The sequence below is a fragment of the Ruditapes philippinarum genome, unplaced genomic scaffold, assembly GCF_026571515.1.
Source record: "Ruditapes philippinarum isolate M1 unplaced genomic scaffold, ASM2657151v2 ctg4925_1_1_1_1, whole genome shotgun sequence".
Taxonomy (NCBI): Eukaryota; Metazoa; Mollusca; class Bivalvia; order Venerida; family Veneridae; genus Ruditapes; species Ruditapes philippinarum.
In genome coordinates this window covers 55,284-75,859 of record NW_026855087.1, presented here as the reverse complement: position 1 = coordinate 75,859, position 20,576 = coordinate 55,284, and the positions used below count along the sequence as shown (strand labels likewise).

At 33.3% G+C, this 20,576-nt stretch overlaps 1 protein-coding gene across 1 annotated transcript; it reads left to right on the top strand.

Moving 5' to 3' along the window:
- The first annotated feature begins 6,110 nt into the window (after positions 1-6,110).
- On the top strand, positions 6,111-19,317 carry LOC132742059 (DNA/RNA-binding protein KIN17-like). Its single transcript, XM_060730345.1, has 9 exons — positions 6,111-6,257; positions 6,718-6,884; positions 9,260-9,346; positions 9,750-9,896; positions 11,794-11,836; positions 15,640-15,898; positions 16,544-16,643; positions 17,901-18,001; positions 18,758-19,317. Exons 1-9 carry the CDS (start codon positions 6,181-6,183, stop codon positions 18,827-18,829), a joined length of 1,053 nt encoding a protein of 350 aa, XP_060586328.1. The 5' UTR covers positions 6,111-6,180; the 3' UTR covers positions 18,830-19,317.
- Positions 19,318-20,576: the final 1,259 nt, after the last annotated feature.

The window sequence follows — 20,576 nt, the reverse complement described above, 5'->3', positions numbered from 1 at the left end:
GTTTTCTTCAGGCCGTTCACATATAAATTCACCGTGGCTGAAGGGTTTTCGGCAATATAAAGTGGAGACCTCAATGATGGCTGCAGTGGTGAAAGTTTACGTTCTATTTGAATTTGGTGTTGGCTTTGGCGTGAGTTTTCGTCCGAGGCGTTTACTTTTATATAAAGGTGAACGGTATGTTTGTGCGAACGGTGATTTTCTTGGTGAAAATTTACGCTTTTTCAGTGATGATGGCTTGGGGGAAAAATCTTCGCCGGTGTGAAAATGTCCAACTTGATAAGATTTATGTTTGCGTTTTGGGCGATGCAACGCAAGTTTTGACTTCCTCTTCGCCATCTGAAATAAAAAACAAACTAAATTTAATTAAGCAAACACAATATAGTCCAGCGTTCAAAAAGACATCAACGGGCGCTTGTATATATTTCAAATGACCAACCGACGTTTGCATATTTCTCATGATCAAACGACGTTTGCAAAATCGACACTAAGTGAAAAAACATGTGTTTATATCGAATATAACCATGCCAATGGAATTATTAATAAGTTAGGGACGAGAATTTCTTGTAAAAAATATATCTTCTATTATTTTCCCTCTACATGGGTTTTTAGTGAACAAAAAATATCAGAAAAGATAAAAAGCTATCGGCGTTTGCCTTGCAAAAAAGAAAATTTGTGTCGAAGTGTTCTAAAAAACTACTTAAGTCTAGTAATGACTACTCACATAAAATAAAAGCTTAATTTACGCCGGGTCCTACGGTCTATGTCTTATTTTTGTGTTCGCAGTGGAAAAAAAGATATCTGCAAATGATTACCTGAAATCGGGTCCGTGTATGCCAAAATCACAAATCGACGTTTGCATTTGTGGTCACGTGACAAAACTTGTTCATCCACGGTGATTCTGCTGTACATCATTTTATAAAAGGTACATAATAACTGAATATTTGTAAAATCTTATTGTTGTAGTTGTCTCTCTTGCAATGTTTGTCGTTCAAACAAAAATAACGAGACAATTTTGTACTTATCTATATTTGTATCTTATATATTGTTTGATTTAAGTTTTTATCGACATTATTTATTGACACCATCGTTTCATCTTTTTATTTCTTTTCCCGAAAATGCTCATTTCGTGGAGTCATACAAATACAAGAATAGTTACTCCCCTTTGAATAGAAAGGCCATTTGTAACACTTTTTTGTTTGGAAAATATTTTCTGATACATGATGTTTTAAATCTTAGATCTTGGACAAGTAAAATCGTTTTCTGGTAAAAGGTTTCATATAAGGTGAAAATATCTTAATTTCATAGAAGAAAACACAGTTACGATACCACATTTTAAATTCTTACGTGAAGAGGTAAGTGATCCATAAATTTATATTTTTGAACATAGTTTTCGTTAGTACTACGACGCAACAAATGCTGAAGTTTTGGATATTCTATTATTCACTCTGCAAATGATAATAGCTGGTATATGAGGTCAGGCATTGCTTTCTTGACCCCCAAATTTCAACGTCAACATTCTTGGAATAGACATTAAAATATTACCATTTACGGAGATTGAAATAAATTTATTTACTTAATTTTAAAAGAAACATGCATTTATTGTTGATAAATAAGTGACTGACAACCACTGAACAGAGAAAATACTTAATTAAGCATCTTTGGGCTGTCCGGGTTTGGTGGTTGTCCTGTTTTGGTGGTCCCCAACCAGTAAAGCCTGGTGTTGAATTCTTGGCGAAGATTCTTTTTGTTTTTTTTCTTTTTTTTGTTGCTGTGTAGTTGAGACACAGATATATATACAACGGATAGGAAGCTCTGAAAACAGATGATAGTCAGTTTCAGACCCACAATCCTTTGCGCACTTCCGTGATAATCGGGTTTTCCCACTAGTCTCCGATTTTCGCGCTCTCGTTAAACTTTGGCGATATCCTTGAATTAATGTTTACATTGCCAACATGGATTTTCATCGGAGAAATATTTGTATGGAAAAGTGTGTATTGTATGTTTAAGAATAAATAACTATTGCTTCTTATAAAAGTAGAAAATGATTCGTCTTTTTTGTCAATGTACCTCCGGGAATTCAATATGGCTGTATATTAGCTCCATGTTTGAGAATATGCTTAAAACATACATGCCATAATTTTTAGGCTCATTTCCGGGACACTTTTCATTTGGAGGTGGGGCATTGATCAGCAACCGTATTGTTTATAGAATTTACATAGTGGCATACAACCTATATTACCGGTATTTACAACTTGCAAATTTTCTGACAACATAAACAAGACAAAATGTCAATAATTATTAACAGTGTTTCTATCTTTTTTAAAGTATTATGGCATCATAAATTCTATCAGTCATAGAATAGAATAAAGCTATTTTAAGTAAGAACAATTAGTCATGTCGTTTACCTGAAACATTAGCTGAATCCTGTAGATTTCATCACCTCATATTTAGCAGCAATTTTCATGGTGTTTGACCACTAATAACTGCCTGCAGGCGGATTAAATTTATGATGGCTAGTTGTTAATTACAGTGTAAGACACCTGTGCTCAAGAAGCCACAGGGGGTTAACAATTAATCTTTTAATTGATCAAAATTATTGCCAATAATTGTTTGTTGGAAGGGGCACATAAATTTATCAATTAAAGGATTAGTGTCACCAGTTACTGTATATTGCAATGCTGTATGGGGATAATTGTTCGTTATAAGCATTCTAGAATAGTAAATAAAAACTTGACAATAAGATTTTTTAAAAATGTAAAATTTCTGGCTACAAAGTATATCATTTTAGATTTTTTTTTTATTAGGACATAAATTATCTCCTGGACAGACACCTTATTTCCTGGACTTTCCCGGATGTCTGGAAAGTTATGGCATGACTTATTATTATAATATTATTATTATTGAGGAATATTAACTTTGTTTATTATTTTTTTCAAGATAGGAGGAATAGTTTCCAAGAATAATAAAGTGTAAATAAGCATACACTGCCTAGCAATCAGGTAGTAAAATTCTTAATAGAAAAAACATCTGTTAGATGCTCTTAATTGAATTTTAATTTAACATAAATTAATATGTTGCGACAAACTTTTGTTGTGCATTATACAAAACAAAGTGCTTACTGCAATGGAACTTGCAAGGTCAACAACTGTGGCAGATATAGGACTGGAAAATTCGACACAATAATTTTTGTCTGTTATTTGTATTTCTGGGAAAATATTGCAAATTTACAATATTAGAAAAACCTTGTTATGAATGTTTATCTCCAGTTATGTGTTTTATATGTTTAGAACACATTCTAATGATAGTAATTAGTAGAAACAAGTGTCAGCGATAACTTGACTGCTTTTTGGATAGTCGAATCATTCGCATGACCTGTCATTTGCAAGCGGAATTGACACCCGAAAATATGGGAACAAGATATACATTGCAACGTCTTATTTACAGACCCCTTCATAAGTTCCTTTAGCAAAACATGCAGCGATTTTGAAGCGCAGCATAAACTGTCGTAATTTACTAAAAAAAACAATATTTTGAGTCAAAGAGTATGCAGACAATAAATTTAAAGTAACATGCCTCCAGATGAGTCAAAATATTTCATTAAAATCAAACACTAAGATGTAAGGAAAATTAATAAGTTGCAAGATTCAAGTAATATTTTACATATTATGTGCGATTAATGACTGATTTTTTCAGTATTTACAACTACAATTTATATTTCTACTGCATTACTAATGCAGTAAAGGCTATTTATGCATATTTTGACCACTTTTTGGTAATTTACATGGTTTGTAAGTGCCATTGATAATGTGTAAATTGCTTCCTTTTGGTTACTTCACAATATAACACATTCAAATACATTTTCAAAAGTTTCATGAAAATTAGCATGAATATGGAGGTGTGTTGCTTTAAACATTTCTGCATAAATGTGCTACAAAAAAAAAAAGAAAGGGAAATTAATTTTGTTTACAGTATATCAGGATTTGTATTACACCACATGTAATTATATACAGGTAACATGGCCGAATGTATATATTGGTAAAAGTGGAATAGATTGTATTGGATTGGATATACTTGCATTCGTAGATGAGCCATTTATTTCTTTTATTGCACATTTATGCAAAAAGGTTTATATTTAATATTTTTTGTGTATTTTTAGTAAAAATAAAGTATAATTATTGAGTTATAATAGTTTATGTAGTGGTTCAAAATCGCTGCACGTTTTGCTTAAGGAACTTATAAAGGAGTCAATATAACGTTGGTGGAGTGTACGTAGTACTAACCGAACGTCTTCTGTTATAGGACTATTTGAACTGTTGATATATTTTTTTGTCTTTAAAAAAGATTCCAATTTGAAAGACCCTGAATTTGTACTACATATACTGTAAACATGTATCGCCAATTCTACCATTAACAAGTGGTACTAAACATGAAGATTTGCATAGATCATTAGATCAAGGAGTTTAATACCTTGACTGTTACTAATTTTGTCTACTGAGGCCAGGAAAAGGTTAAAGGTTGTTAATAAAAAATGTTCTTGGTTACAAATTTTGATGGTTCTCATTATTTAAGCTGGCAGCAGATGTTACAATTTATAATTTTCATTATATGGTCCACAGTAACTGTGTCAGCAGGTAGTGCTATATGACAAAATGATTATGTACTCACAAGTATCAGTCTGTCAGTGAAAAATTGATTAAACAATAACATGTAAACTATCTATTTCTTAGGTTTTAAGACAGCTGACAGGACAAATCCTCTGCAATGGGAAAGGAGAAGGGCGGGTTTTTGCCCCCAAAGGGAAATTTTGCCACAAATTTAAAGGAAAAAGGGAAACCTTAAAAGTTAAGGGTGGTTTTGTAGAGTGTCAGAAGCAATTTTCGAGATGAATTTAAGTATAAAATTTTAAATTTGGGGCCTACAACCGGGAATAGTTTAAATTGTGATCTCCCCAAAAGGGTTTTATGTTTTTTCGTTTTGAAGAAATAGAATTTTAAAGGGGTTTGGGAGCTAGTCCAAATTTTTAGGGAGGTGACTTCTCCTCCAGCTGATTGTTAGGTAAGGGAGGAGAATTTTAACTTTAATATGTTTTAACAAAAAAAAACCCAAGCCGGAAATTTCAATAATAATATTTAATTAAAATAAATCCAATCAGAAGTCTAAAACCAATGAGATAAGTTGATATGACCAGAGGTCAACTTGATACAAATAAAAACTTTATAACTCACAAGAATTAATCGATTTTAACAGGTGTATTAAAATACACTAACTGAGTTCAAAGTCTTAATAAAATAATAGATACAAATCTTCATATAATTTCTACAGATTTGTGCTACGATGCTTTTTAACAATTGAGTTTTCGCTTATATTATCGGATCAAAAAAATTGCTTAAAATGAAAACTTTATAACAACATCATCTTTACATTTGGCTTGTAATGATTAAAACTTTTTGAATTCTGAAATTTTTAGTTAAATTATGTTTTATAATTTATATATTTTAATTTAAATTATCTTCTTATAAAAGGTAAACTTTATAAGGATGGCAGACAGAATTACTCATTCAGTGACTTATAATTGACTCAGTTTTGCCATAAATTGTTGGGTAAAGAGATAATAAACTGTTTCAAATGTTTTAAAGATAAGAATTTTTTGCAAGATTTGAACTTCATATTTAGCAATTATTTTATATGCCCTTAAGATAACAATTCAGTGATAGAATAGCTAAAAGAATTATCTTTGTCATGTGTATTTGCGGTTTATTTTTACTCGCCACCGGTTGCCCATATGGGCGAGTCCCCAGAAGAGTATTAGTCCATTTTAGATTTTTGGAGGATAGTGCAATTACAGATACAGAAAGATTGCCCCAATTTCCAGAAGCTTCTCCTGGTTCTTTAGCGTGCCAAGTGTTTAAGCACCCATACACGGGACCTCGATTTAAAGTCTCATCCAAAAGACTGATTAGTAATTTTAGTTGGCCAGCCCGGGAATCGAACCCACAATGTCGAGATTACAAGTCTCGCGCTCTAACCGATTGAGCTATGCGGGCTGGCTAGAGAATTATCTTGATTACAAGTGTGAGAATGTTTTAATTGTTTACTTATTTGCATATTTAAATTGTTTGCTTATTTGCATATTTAAATTGTTAACTTATTTGCATATTTCAGAATGGTTTCAAATGTCACATGATGTCAGAATCCCACCAGCGACAGTTGTTGCTGTTTGCTGAAAATCCTGATGAATATGTAGACACATTTTCTAAGTAAGTGTATTACATAAAGCTATTGTTTTTAATTAAATAAAGAATTGAAGTTATTTTATATGAAATGACGAAATGGTGTAATTTCTATATTTTTATACCCTAATTGGTTTTTATCAGAAGATTTTAAATTAATAAAATATTCCATTGTTCATTTTGTGACTTTTTTGCAAGCATATTTTTTTGTTGCAATTCCTATATAACTTTATACCCTTTAAAGCAAACATTAGTTTCAACAAATCTAAATACTTAGTACAAAATGTGTCAAAGAAGACCCAAGTCTCAAGAGCATTTTTTTGTTTGTTAACTTTTAGTACACCACTGTTGATTTTCCTTTTCTTTTTAGTATAGTTATCTTCATTTCTTCCATTTATTTCAGTATATAATATCTTAAAAAGATCTATTAGCTATTTATTTTTAACAAATTTCTGACAACACATTTATTTTATTTCTTTATTTATAGAGATTTTAGAGATGGTTACGTGGAGTTATTGAGGCGAAGGTTTGGTACTAAGAGAGTACAGTGTAATATTGTATATCAGGAATATATAGCTGAACGAGACCACACTCACATGAACTCTACACAATGGGAAACATTGACAGATTTTGTAAAGTGGCTCGGAAAAGAAGGTACATGTACAATTATGTCAAATCCATCATCATACTTTTCTGTAATTATTATGTATGTTTTGTACATGTATTTATTCACAAAATTAATGAATGTACTTGTATATACAAATGTTTATGTTAAATTATAAACCGCCTATCATAAAACTTGGCGATGAACATGTTTATAAAATGTTTATGTCAATAAACTATTTGACTTGACATAATCTAGTTTAGCTTGAGGAAAATTTGTGATACATGTTGTTTCAGAAACAATGCACGAAGGTGTATGCCATGTCTATCTGAAGATGCTGAAAAGTAATAAGTACAGTAATGGTGCATCTTTAATCCAGGCAAAAAAAAACCTTAACATGTGACATATATTGTACAGGAATGAATTTATGCTTTTATTCAAAATTCTGGTCATCTTGAAAATGTTGTTGTTAAATACAGCAAATATTAAATATATTCTTTTTGTTTAGCACCACTTCACAGGCCCGTCGTCACGATTTTGTGATTGGTGCGGCCAATTTGATTGGTTAAAGGTAGAATGTAGGGGGGTACGGGGGCATGCTCCCCCGGAAATTTTTTTATTCTAGGATGCTCTCAGGGGCGTTTTCCAGTATATTTGGCACAGTTTACAGCATGCCGCTAGTACATGTTATAGTAATATTTCAACGATTTTTTACAGATTCAAGTGCGTCGTAAGTTTTAAGGGTGAAATTTAAGGTTCGCATGACGGACGGACAGGTGTACATAAAAGATGAATACATGTAATTGATATTTGGCAAATGAAAAATAAACAATAACTGATGTTATTATAATTCTTTAGATGCATTTTTATCTGATGATTAAAAAGAAATATTACAGTAAGTGGATTATTGTTTAGCATAAATCACACAATGGTATAAGCTTAAATAACAATCGATGACATAATGGAAGAATAGTACATAACGAGTCAACAATAACCACTTTTTGTTTAGCAGTAGCTTGTTTTTTGTTACCAATAATCTTACACAACAAAGAGTCTCATTTTATGTAAATTTTCCAAAAACACATCGCCGTCGTTCTCTGGTAGTAGTGAACTCATCGGCAATTACATGTACGTTGAGTGGATCTGTCCAGTTAACACCATTAGATTGTTCACAGGAACTTGAAATTCTATCAATATTAATGATAATATCCAAAATGTACCCCCTATACAGTATAAATAAACGGTTATATTTTGGATATTATCATTAACAGATTAGTATTGATAGAATTTCAAGTTCCTGTGGATTGTTCAAACGTACTTGAGACAGTGTCGATCTCAGGTATGTCTTAATTCTTCTGAACGCCGAGAATGTCCTTTCGTAGCAGGCATTACTAACAAAATCTTAAACAACACAACAACCTCAGAGAACAGTGCTCGTTCTAGCACCGACTGTTCTGACGCAACTTTCAAAATGTCGGGTAGAGTAACAGTACTATTTTCTGATTTGTCAAAATGTGAACGTAGCAGCTGAAGCTGCTCATCTAAGATGTTAATATCGTTAACACCGACGCGATCACTCTCACTTTGAAGTTTAATCCATAAAGAATCAAAACTGTCGTCTGACCTCATGTCTATCAAGCTATATAGAGTCCACTTTGCTAGCCGCTGGCCCTCGGATGCTGACAGTGAAACTGTTGAGGAGATTTGCTGAGGTTGTCTGTCAATGCTAGGATGTCGTGTGCGAGCATTACACCGAAAAAGTTCTCGAACTTGACTTCGTAGGACTCCTACATATACCTGGTCAATTAATTGTGTGCAGTTGTTTCTTCGCATCATGTTTGTATATTACCGCGCATTGCATAAGGGGCCAGTTAAGTGCCAAATTGCTAATCAGCGATGCGTTTTTGTTTTTTTTTTGTTTTTTTTTTTTTTACTCATTTTTGGCCAAAATATTGGTCCGGCCAAGGCCGGACCCATTGACGATGGCCTTGCTTCATGGATCACTTGATTGACATCAAAACAATTTTTTTTTAAATAGATTTAACTTCCCTTTGTCAGTATCAACACAAGCACTTTGATGCCACAGTGAAATGTAGCATAGATATTCAATTTTTAAATCATTATGTGTCATTCAGTCAGCATTTATATGACCATTTGGCTTGAGTTACGGATAAACTTAAAATTTCCGGTTAATGAATTTTAGTTTCAGCTGGATTTTGTTCCTTAAAATTTAATACTTCCATTTTATGAATTTTAGTTTTCAGCTGGATTTTGTTCCTTAAGATTTAATACTTCCATTTTATGAATTTTAGTTTTCAGCTGGATTTTGTTCTTTGTACACCATTGAAGTTGTTTACATAAATATAACCTTGAATACTTGTTTGTTACCTGTATACCTGACAATAAAACTATAAATATATTTCAGGATTATGTGAGGTAGATTATACAGAGAAAGGATGGTTTGTCAAATACATAGATAGAGATCCAGAAACTATACGTAAAATGGAGCAAAGTAAGTTTATGTGATAACATGTCACACTATGTGTTGTTTCCCTTTGAATGTCATCTGTCTATAGTTTGTATCAATAACATGTTTATTTTCATCAAATTATTGGTAGTTATTAATCATTATTTTAAGTGGGGAACAGAATCTTGATCTTGAAATGTTTATAACTTTGTTAAAGATTTTCTGGCTCAATTCATGATAATCAAAATAAAACAGAAAACAAAAAAAGCAATGTCTCATATAAGCAATAGCAGTTTTCTGACAGCATTTACATATGTTTTAATGCAGCACTACAACTTCTAACACTGATTGAGAGGGGTACTTAAGTCGGCTGCCTCTCAATCTGCATCATGAAACCTTTTGGGTTTTTTTGCTACATATATTTTGTATGTTTTACTGTTGTATGTAGATAAAGTAAAAGAACGGATGGACATGGATGATAACGAGAGAATGGCCAAGTTAATACAGGAACAGGTAGAAAGAGGAGCAAAAACTGAGAAAAATGTGAAGGAGTCAGAATATACAGAACTTAAAAGAGAAAGTGAAGATGAAAAAGGTTTGTTATTTGATATTGCTGTCATGCTGCCTGTGTGTTGACTGACAAAACAGTGAAATATGGGGCATCCATGTCCTATGCGCATATTTCTTCTTGTTTATTCAAATAAATAGACAGTATTGTAATTTCATTAAGTGTGTAAGATGAATGAGGCTAGATTTCCAAAAAATATATCTTCATTTTGCAGCAAAAACATTTGGGTTTGAACTCATAGTTGCTGATTTTTAGCCACACGTTCTTTCTTTCTTTTATTATGAGTTAAATTCTAGGACAGTGTAAATTCTTATGTAGTGTTAGACCTTTGATAACTTTTCCACTTTTCATGTGACCATTCAGGGCCATCTAACTGTAAATAGATTAAAAATTGAACAATAGAATTCATTCTGTAACAATAGAATAAGGGGCCAATGATCCTTCATTAAACGAAAGAAAATAACAAAAGAAATGGCCTATTATCGTAATTTGGTCATATATCTGCACTTCTTCACCAAAACTACCAAAAATTTTAATTAGACTTGACTGTAGTATTTAATGACATGCCTACTTGGGCATACTGTATAAGTATTTTTTTCTGGGAGAAACTTATTTTTGCGGTTCATAACGAAACTGCAGTTTAAAAAACACAGAAATTTAAGCCTTTCCCTTGTTTATGTTGGAATATATGGACTACTGGTATTGTATTATTACATTACCATGTATGTTATTGTCTTTTGTAGAGATTAACAATATTGGGATTTTCTTTATGTATCCGTCTTGAATAAAAGATTAGAAAAAATTGTTACTTGGCTTGTTCCACTGTTTTAATTTTCTCATTTTAAAATATATTTAAGGATACCTTTGTTTGTTATTATAATAGCCCATTTCACTACGATTTCTCACGTAAATTAGCGAAGTGCTACGATCAGATTCCAAGCATATAATCAACTGACCAATCAAATGCTGATGGATGCATGTACAATCTATTACTAATAATAGTAACATAAAAATAAACAAAGGAAATTTACATGGCGGATTCTTATCACAAAGTTGAAATATTTCGAGAAATATGCGTTATACTGCATAGTTAACTCATTGACGATAATGCATCAGTTTAAACTTCTCTCCTATACCTAACGCCACGATAACGAGTCGATATCGACTTTACACCTGTCCTGCATGCCACATATATGCGGCTAGATAAGACTTGCTTTACTTCCCGGTCGCCACGTTGTAGTGTCGTAAATCATTGGTTGTTTTCAAGGTATTCCCCGAGAATATTTAAATATTAGCCAATCAGAAATCGTCAGCATTTGAGCTTACATTTGAGACTGATGCGGAGGATAATCCATTGGATTCTGATAATGAAATGTTTAAATTTGACATCAGAAAGTAGTTTAAAAAATGAAAGTAGGGATTTTGACTGAAGGGGATTATGTCCGTACACCAAAATGAAAGTGTTTGTGGGAGTTTTCCAGAAGAATAAGCATTTTTTAATTCAATAGACACTCGCTCATCAGCCGCTGAATCACCCGCCATTATCGTAAATATAAACAATACATGTACACTCGAGAACCAGTATTTCATTGGTCAAACATATTAGCACTTTACCTCCCACGTGATGCGTGTCTACGAATGTTTCCGATAAATTACGAAAGGCTGGTGAAATGGGCTATAAAACCTGCAATAATAAACTGTTTTTTGGCTTATTTTGTACAAATATTTTAATCAAAATGCAGGAATAATACGAGAATGATGACACCAAAGAAATAAGATAAGCAGAAATTAAAAACCCCTTATTTAAACAAAAATCACAGAATATTAAGCCTGCTGAAATAAGTACTTTAACAGTATTTTTAGTAAGCAGCTGAATTATAGTACATGTATTATCAATGTTATTGTGTTATTTTCTGTACTTCAGTGGTAGTCTCGCTTGGAGCAGCAAAAAAAGTAGATGTTCCAAAGTAAGTCTATGTGATTTTTAATTTGCTTACAAAAACTACTTGTATTATTTTTAGCTCACCTGAGCATGCTCAGGGTGAGCTTTTAGGATCGATGATTGTCTGTCGTCCGTCGTCTGTTCACATTTTGTTGTTAACACTCTAGCGGTCGCATTTTTGCCTCAATCATCATCAAACTTGGTCAGGATGCTTATCTAGTTGATAGCTCGGATGAGTTTGAACATGGGTCATCTCGGATGAAAAACTAGGTCACAAGAGCTAAAAATAGAAAAACCTTGTTAACACTCTAGAGGTCACATTTTTGCCTCAATCATCATCAAACTTGGTCAGGATGTTAGTCTAGGTGATAGCTCGGATGAGTTCGAACATGGGTCATCTCGGATGAAAAAGTAGGTCACCGGAGCTAAAAATAGAAAAACCTTGTTAACACTCTAGCGGTCACATTTTTGCCTCAATCATCATCAAACTTGGTCAGGATGCTTGTCTAGGTGATAGCTCGAATGAGTTCGAACATGGGTCATCTCGGATGAAAAACTAGGTCACTGGAGCTAAAAATAGAAAAACCTTGTTAACACTCCAGCGGTCACATTTTCAACTCAATCATCATCAAACTTGGTCGGGATGCTTATCTAGTTGATAGCTCGGATGAGTTCGAACATGGGTCATCTCGGATGAAAGCTAGGTCACAAGAGCTAAAAATAGAAAAACCTTGTTAACACTCTAGCGGTCACAATTTTGCCTCAATCATCGTCAAACTTGGTCAGGATGTTTGTCTAGGTGATAGCTTGGATGAGTTCGAACATGGGTCATCTCGGATGAAAAACTAGGTCACCGGAGCTAAAAATAGAAAAACCTTGTTAACACTCTAGAGGTCACATTTTTGCCTCAATCATCATCAAACTTGGTCAGGATGTTTGTCTAGGTGATAGCTTGGATGATTTCGAACATGGGTCAACTCGGATGAAAAAGTAGGTCACCAGAGCTAAAAATAGAAAAACCTTGTTAACACTCTAGCGGTCACATTTTTGCCTCAATCATCATCAAACTTTGCCAGGAAGCTTGTCTAAGTGATAGCTTGGATGAGTTCGAACATGGGTCATCTCGGATGAAAAAGTAGGTCAGTGGAGCTAAAAGTAGAAAAACCTTGTTAACACTCTAGCGGTCACATTTTTGCCTCAATCATCATCAAACTTGGTCAGGAGGCTTATCTAGGTGATAGCTTGGATGAGTTAGAACATAGGTAATCCTGGATGAAAAACTAGGTCACCTGAGCTTAAAATAGAAAAACCTTGTTAACACTCTAGAGGTCACTATTTTGCCTCAATCATCATCAAACTTGGTAAGGATGTTTGTCTAGGTGATAGCTTGGATGAGTTCGATTATTGGTCATCTCGGATGAAAAACTAGGTCACAGTAGCTAAAAATAGAAAAATCTTGTTAACACTCTAGTTTCTACTGTTTTGATCCAAATATCCTGTAAATTGGTCTGAAAGTTTGTTTTGATGATTTCTAAGTCAAGTTCGAACATGGGTCATCTTGGATGAAAAACTAGGTCAAACCGCCCAAATTTGGAAAAACATTGTTAACATTCTAGTGGTCACATTTTCTACTCAATTATCATCAAACTTGGTCAGGATGCTTGTCTAGGTAATTGCTCGGATGAGTTCGAAATAGCATGTGAAACTAGTCACGGGAGCTAGAAATAGAAAAATCTTGTTAACACTCTAGTTGCTACTGTTTTGATCCAAGTATCCTGGAAATTGGTCTGAAAGTTTGTTTTGATGATTTCTAGGTCAAGTTTGAATATGGGTCACCTGGGTAAAAAACTAGGTCACACTGCTCAAATATGGATAATCCTTGTTAACACTGTAGTGGTCACATTCTTGTCCGTCCGTCGTCCATCTGTCCGTCCGTTGTCCGTCCGTAAACTTTTGCTTTAAATGACATCTCCTCATAAACCACTGAGCCAATTTCATCCAAACTTCATAGGAATGTTCCTTTGGTGGTCACCTTTAAAAATTGTCCAAAGAATTTAATTCCATGCAGAACTCTGGTTGCCATGGCAACCGAAAGAAAAATCTTTAAATATCTTCTTTTAAACAACCCTAAGAGCTAGAGCTTAGATATTTGGCATGAAACATCTTCTAGTGAGTGTCTACCAAGTTTGTTCAAATAAAAGCCCTGGGGTCAAAATTGGCCCCGCCCCAGGGGGTCATAGATTTTCCCTATATGCATATAGTAAAAACTTAAAAAATCTTCTTTTAAAGAACCCAAAGAGCTAGAGCTAAGATATTTGGCATGAAACATCTTCTAGTGAGTGTCTAACAAGTTTGTTCAAATTAAAGCCCTGGGGTCAAAATTGGCCCCGCCCCGGGGGTCATTGATTTTCCCTATATGCATATAGTAAAAACTTAAAAAATCTTCTTTTAAAGAACCGTAAGAGCTACAGCTTAGATATTAGGCATGAAACATCTTCTAGTGAATGTCTACCAAGTTTGTTCAAATAAAAGCCCTAGGGTCAAAATTGGCCCCGCCCCAGGGGGTCATTGATTTTCCCTATATGCATATAGTAAAAACTTAAAAATCTTCTTTTAAAGAACCCAAAGAGCTAGAGCTAAGATATTAAGCATGAAACATCTTCTAGTGAGTGTCTACCAAGTTTGTTCAAATTAAAACCCTGGGGTCAAAATTGGCCCCGCCCCGGGGGGTCATTGATTTTCCCAAAATGCATATAGTAAAAACATAAAAAATCTTCTTTTAAAGAACCATAAGAGCTAGAGCTTAGATATTTGGCATGAAACTTCTTCTAGTGAATGTCTACCAAGTTTGTTCAAATAAAAGCCCTGGGGTCAAAATTGACCCGGCCCCAGGGAGTCATAGATTTTCCCTATATGCATATAGTAAAAACTTAAAAAATCTTCTTTTAAAGAACCCAAAGAGCTAGAGCTAAGATATTTAGCATGAAACATCTTCTAATGAGTGTCTACCAAGTTTGTTGAAATAAAAGCCCTGGGGTCAAAATTGGCCCGCCCCAAAAACTTAAAAAATCTTCTTTTAAAGAACTCAAAGAACTAGAGCTAAGATATTTAGCATGAAACATGTTCTAATGGGTGTCTACCAAGTATGTTCAAATAAAAGCCCTGGGGTCAAAACTGGCCCCGCCCGGGGGGGGGGGTGTCATTGATTTTCCTTATATGTGTATAGCAAAAACTTAAAAATCTTCTTTGAAAAAAACCCAAATAGCTAGAGTTTAGATATTAAGCATGAAACATCTTTAAGTAAATATCTACAAAGTTTGTTCAAATAAAAGCCCGGGGGTCAAAACTGGCCCTGCCCCAGGGATGTCATTGTTTTTAACTATATGTGTATAGTAAAAACTTTAAAATCTTCTTTTAAAAAAACCAATGAGCTAGAACTTAGATGTTTAGCATGAAACTTCTTCTTATGGGTGTCTACCAAGTCTGTTCAAATAAACAAATAAAAGCCCTTGGGTAAAAATTGGGGTGGGGGGGGGCCTATATACAGGTGAGCGACCTCAGGGCCATCATGGCCCTCTTGTTTCTAACTTGAGCCATATTCACCTGGGCTACTAGAATCTAGTTCCTTTTGGCACTGTGATTTAAAAAAAATTAAACCTTAAAGTTCTTCATGAGTATGGTCAAATTTTGATGGCTTGAAATCAAGTGATCTGTTGAAATAATTATCCATCATTGAGTTATATTGTGTTGTGTTCTGAATATGCTGTATGAAAGAAAAAGTAGTGAACAATGTATCATATATATTCTAAGTTGTGCTTCTAATTGCAGGCCCCTTGCCGTAGAAAATCCTTTCAAAATGCCATCTTCAAAAGATAAACATTCTGATAAGCCTGGAACAAGCCAAAAAGATAAAATGCCCAAGTCTGGTGGAAAAAGGAAGTCAGCTCTTGATGAAATAATGGAGTTTGAAGAGCAGAAAAAAGAAAAAGTGAATAGAAAAGACTATTGGTTACATGAGGATATAGTAGTGAAAGTGATTTCCAAAAAACTTGGTGATAAATATTACAAGCAGAAAGCTTATGTAAAGGTTTGTATATTAGACCGGATTTCTTTGCATGATAGTACAGGAAGACTTATACTTGAAGAAAGTAAAATTTATGAGCTTTTTAATACAGTTCTGAGGTCCTTTAGTTAAGCCCTTATTTGTGAAGTAGTCTGTCATATTTGTTCATTTAAATTTTGACCAAATATTTGTTTACCTAAAATAATGAGTTTTAATTTAATATTTAATTTAGGACTTAGTGTTGCTTCTTTGGTTTTGTTATTAACAAGTTCTGGCCCTTGATTTAGTCAAAAAGTATGCATTAAAAGAGACGTAACAACACAGTTTATACAGGTAGTGAAACTGTACATTTCAAGCATTATGTTTTATTTTTTCAAATATTTCTAACTTATCTGTATCAGTAGAGAAAGCGTAAGCTCTTCAGCACAGAATATATTTAGTTAAGTGTATCAAATAATATGGTATAGGACAGTTTGTTTAACACCCTTAGCCTGTGTGTGCTGTTTCAATTGACATGTCCAGATGATAAAAAAATGTACTGCAAGAACAAGGTACAAAAACAAAGGAGATTTCTCAGGTAGTTTCCATCAAGTATATATATATGAAGGACATTGTACCCTGAATAATCTCATTACGTATGATACTAAATATATTATATTTTCTCTGTAGAGAGTTGAGGACTTATATGGAGCTATCATAAAAATGTTGGACTCTGGGGACAAAGTCAAGGTAGATCAATCACATCTAGAGACAGTCATACCTGCTACAGGTAATATATCACTTACTCCAATCTGGCCCGAGGTTATAAAACCTTTTCCTGATATCAAGCTAGAATCTCAGGATTTTCATTGGTCAATTCACATTTTATGCCTGTTTCGGACCAATCAAATACCTGAGATCACAGTTTGAGATTAGAATATTTCTTTATAACCTTCGCCCCTGGTCATCTTATAACCAGTTTCATAAATACATAAAGAAAAGCATAATGTGGTGTTTAAAAATTTCTTAAAAAATCTATCAAGAAACCTGATGATGGTTGAATTGTGTGAACCTTTAGGTATCACTACATTCCATACCAGAATTCCTTTGAATTGATTGTTTAATATAGGTAATTTCTCTGAGACAAGTGAGTGTTTTCACAAAGTTTTATGTTGGTATGTATACATATTGACTCAAACAAACAGCTTTTTGCAGATAGGTGTCTTCTTGATCCTCAAATTAGACTGCATGGTGTTTTATCATGTAGGTAGTGTAAGATAAATTAAGGTAGTAATGTTTCTGTTACAAAATTATAACACAGGATAAGGATCATAATGATTTTCTTTGTGTATTCTTACTGTCAGTTTACATTCTGATATTATACCTCATTTGCATATGCTCTTCTATATTTAATATGACGTCACCCGGTCCATAAACCGCATACAGACCGGGGGCGGTCCATAATTCTTATGAAGACCGTTTAAACGTAACTTTCACGACGTGCGAATTTCACGACGACACAAACAGAATGGCCAGGCGATTTGCCTTTTTATCAGAGACATAAATTTATTACATGTTGATCAAAAGTTAATTTAATTATAAATTTTATTTATACAGTTTTTGAAATTCTTAAAGTTCGGGTTTTTGGCCTAGTAACATTAAAAATTTAATTTGATTAACAAAAATGGAATATTAAAAGAAGGGCATGATTTTTTGCTGCATCGCTTGAAAATAATAAAACAAAATCCGACTAGGGTTTTGGATATTTCACACACTGAACAAATAAAATTATTATTTGAAAGAGAATAATAGTAAAATGACAGCACAAAACAAATGGATAAAAGATTTGGTTTCGGTATAATATAACAAATAAAACATGGGCTTGAGGGCAAAATGCAAGTTTACGGACTGGTTGGTCAGACCTCGAAAGGAATATGGCCCTCAGCTGTGCTTCTGGCCATATACCTTCCTCAGTCTGACCAACCAGTCCGTAAACTTGCATATTGCCCTCAAGCCCATGTTTTATTTGTTAATTATTTATTTCTAGGTAAAACAGTGATGATAGTAAATGGTGCATACAGAGGACAAACAGCTAGACTAGAGAAGATTAATGAGAAAAAATTTAGTTGTACTTTAACACTCAGTTCAGTAAGGATACTTTATGTTTTTATATCTTAATAAGTGTTATGTTTTTCAATGAGATACTAAAAATTGTCAGTTTGATATAAGTCACACTGTTTAAGATGTAGAATAGGGTCCCCTTTCTAAGTTTCTATTTGTTCACAAATACGGTACAAATGAACACATATTTGGTATTTGGTATATTTTCATGACACACTGTAAAAAGCCATAAAAATGAAGACAATTTTTGTAATAACTGGCAAGTTTAATGATCAAGCAATATGTGATGTAAGATATAATGAAAATTGTTCTTTTTAGTGAATATTGACAATGCCTAATTTCTATATATCACTCCTGTGAAAGGCTCCCTGTTATTTTTTAACACTTTCTTGAAACAAAAATAAGTTGTCAGTAGGTGTTTCATACCAATGTATGAAATAGGTATGAAGTAACTTCATTATAAAGATTTTTTTGAGTGAATTTTATCACTTATAGACTGTATTAGTTTTGTAAACATGAGATATCAGATTAAACTGAAAACAGCCAAGTGATATAATAGCTTTGGTGCAGGAAAGAAATGATCATCACCTTAGTGCAGTAACGGGTTAACTCCTATTTATTTATATAAGGAGTTAGCCTGTTACTGCACTTAGGTAATGTGATATAGATGTTCATTGCTTCAGGACATTTACGGATGACTTTGTTGACTGGTCAAACAATTCTTACATGTACTCTGATTTTTAACAAGTCATAGAAATCAGACATGTTTCAATTTTTTTTCAGGGTCCATTAAAAGGGAGGCAGTTGGAGAATATACCATATGAAGATATATGTAAAATTTACCAGCCATCTTGAAAGAACACAACATATCATCTATGAAACAATGTACTTCAGTAACCTTACAAAGTTGATCTGACTCATTCAGTAGAATGGGAAAACTCTGCTGCTATAGAACACAACGTTTGTCAGTTGTTTATAACATCATCTTCAGTGTAAATGATAGCTTTAACTATGTTCTCACATGACAAGTATGTTTTATTTATGTCATGTTGGCAGAAGCAAATTTTATTTCAAATTATCTTGATCATAGAATTTCTCTTATGAAATTTGGATGAAATCAAAATCTAATATTTCAAACTTATTAAATCATTATTGTATTAAAATACATGTAAATGTTAAAAAAAAGTTGACTTAAAAAAAGGAAGAGCTTTTTAAGAATACTCTTTAGTTTTAAGATACTATGTATATTTGTATATTCTCTGTTTTTAAACCATTGCAGTTATATATTCTTCTTATTTATCAGGAAAATATGTGATTATCATTTGATAGTTTTATTTTGTTTCCATGTGTATCATAGCGAGCTCGACGAGCTGGCCCGAAGGGCCTGCTCGCAAAGCGAGCTTTACGGTAACGCGAGTACCTGCTAAGTGGTGGTTTTGAAAACTTTCGTCCAAAGTACCGAATTGGACACATCGCAACCTTTCGAATTTAAAGATAACGATAAAAACTGAGGAATTCTGACTGAAAACGGATGTGTAGACTGGTCACCCGCGCACGTTTATGGGAACCACAATTGGGCAGGGAACCAGAATAACGGAAGCTGTGTATAAAAAATGAAAATCGAAGGCGCCATTTTGTTTGAAATCTGATAAAAACAATTTTTGTCGAATTTTGTTGTGAAAACTATCTAGAATGAAAGAAAGTGGTCTAACTAAGAAAATGAATCCGAACACCAATATCTTTTATTCAGTCGTTAACGCTGTACAGACGTTTAAAATATTGTTTACGTGACGTCACAATGTAGCGCCAAACAGCACGTGCAAAACAAACAAATCAAGTACGCTATTTGAATGTCGTAAACGTTTTAAGTTTTACATTTATTTTACTTTAAATAATCTTTATTTCGCTTGAAAAAAATATACAGTAGAGTGAAATAAAATAAACAAAGTTTTATCAACGTTTTCAAAACTCGTTATTCATTTCACGACAGGGGCGGAGCCATATTTAACACAGTACGTATGACGTTACACGCACTCGTTACTGCATTTGAATTAAAAATGAGCGATTATTTCATACTATTTCACGTAAAAAGTACATCGAGCTCGCTTTGAGGCTTTGCCTTTTTCATATTATAATGTAATTATAGGTAATATACCAATAGTTGCAGATAGGGATTAAACGATGATCGAGTATAATCGAAAATTGATCAGTTATAGAACCGATCGGCGATGATATATTACAAAGTTTAATAATCGATCATCGGCAATTTATTTTCTTGCTGTTACTTAAGTGACTAACTGTATTATAACAACACTCTAAATTAAAGCCAGTTTTGTTTGAAACAATAATTTTCATTCAATTGAATATGAAAGCATACTGGTGACCATTGAGTTAATAGTTGACAATCAGGCATGCTATTATAAAGGTATACTATGCTCAAATTTGACATTAGAAAATATTTAAAATTGTTATACCTTCTATTTGTAAATATAAAATAAACATGTTTTGACTTCACACAAAAAGATATGTTATGTATAAAATTATTCTACTCACTATAGGTGGTTGCAATATCAATATATAATGTCGTTAAAAAATACCGGCA

Coding starts and splice junctions, on each gene's coding strand:
- LOC132742059 (XM_060730345.1), top strand. CDS start 6,181: ATGATGTCAGAATCCCACCAGCGACAGTTGTTGCTGTTTGCTGAAAAT. Junction 15,899..16,543: donor AGCAGAAAGCTTATGTAAAG/GTTTGTATATTA, acceptor TTTTCTCTGTAG/AGAGTTGAGGACTTATATGG. Junction 18,002..18,757: donor GTACTTTAACACTCAGTTCA/GTAAGGATACTT, acceptor ATTTTTTTTCAG/GGTCCATTAAAAGGGAGGCA.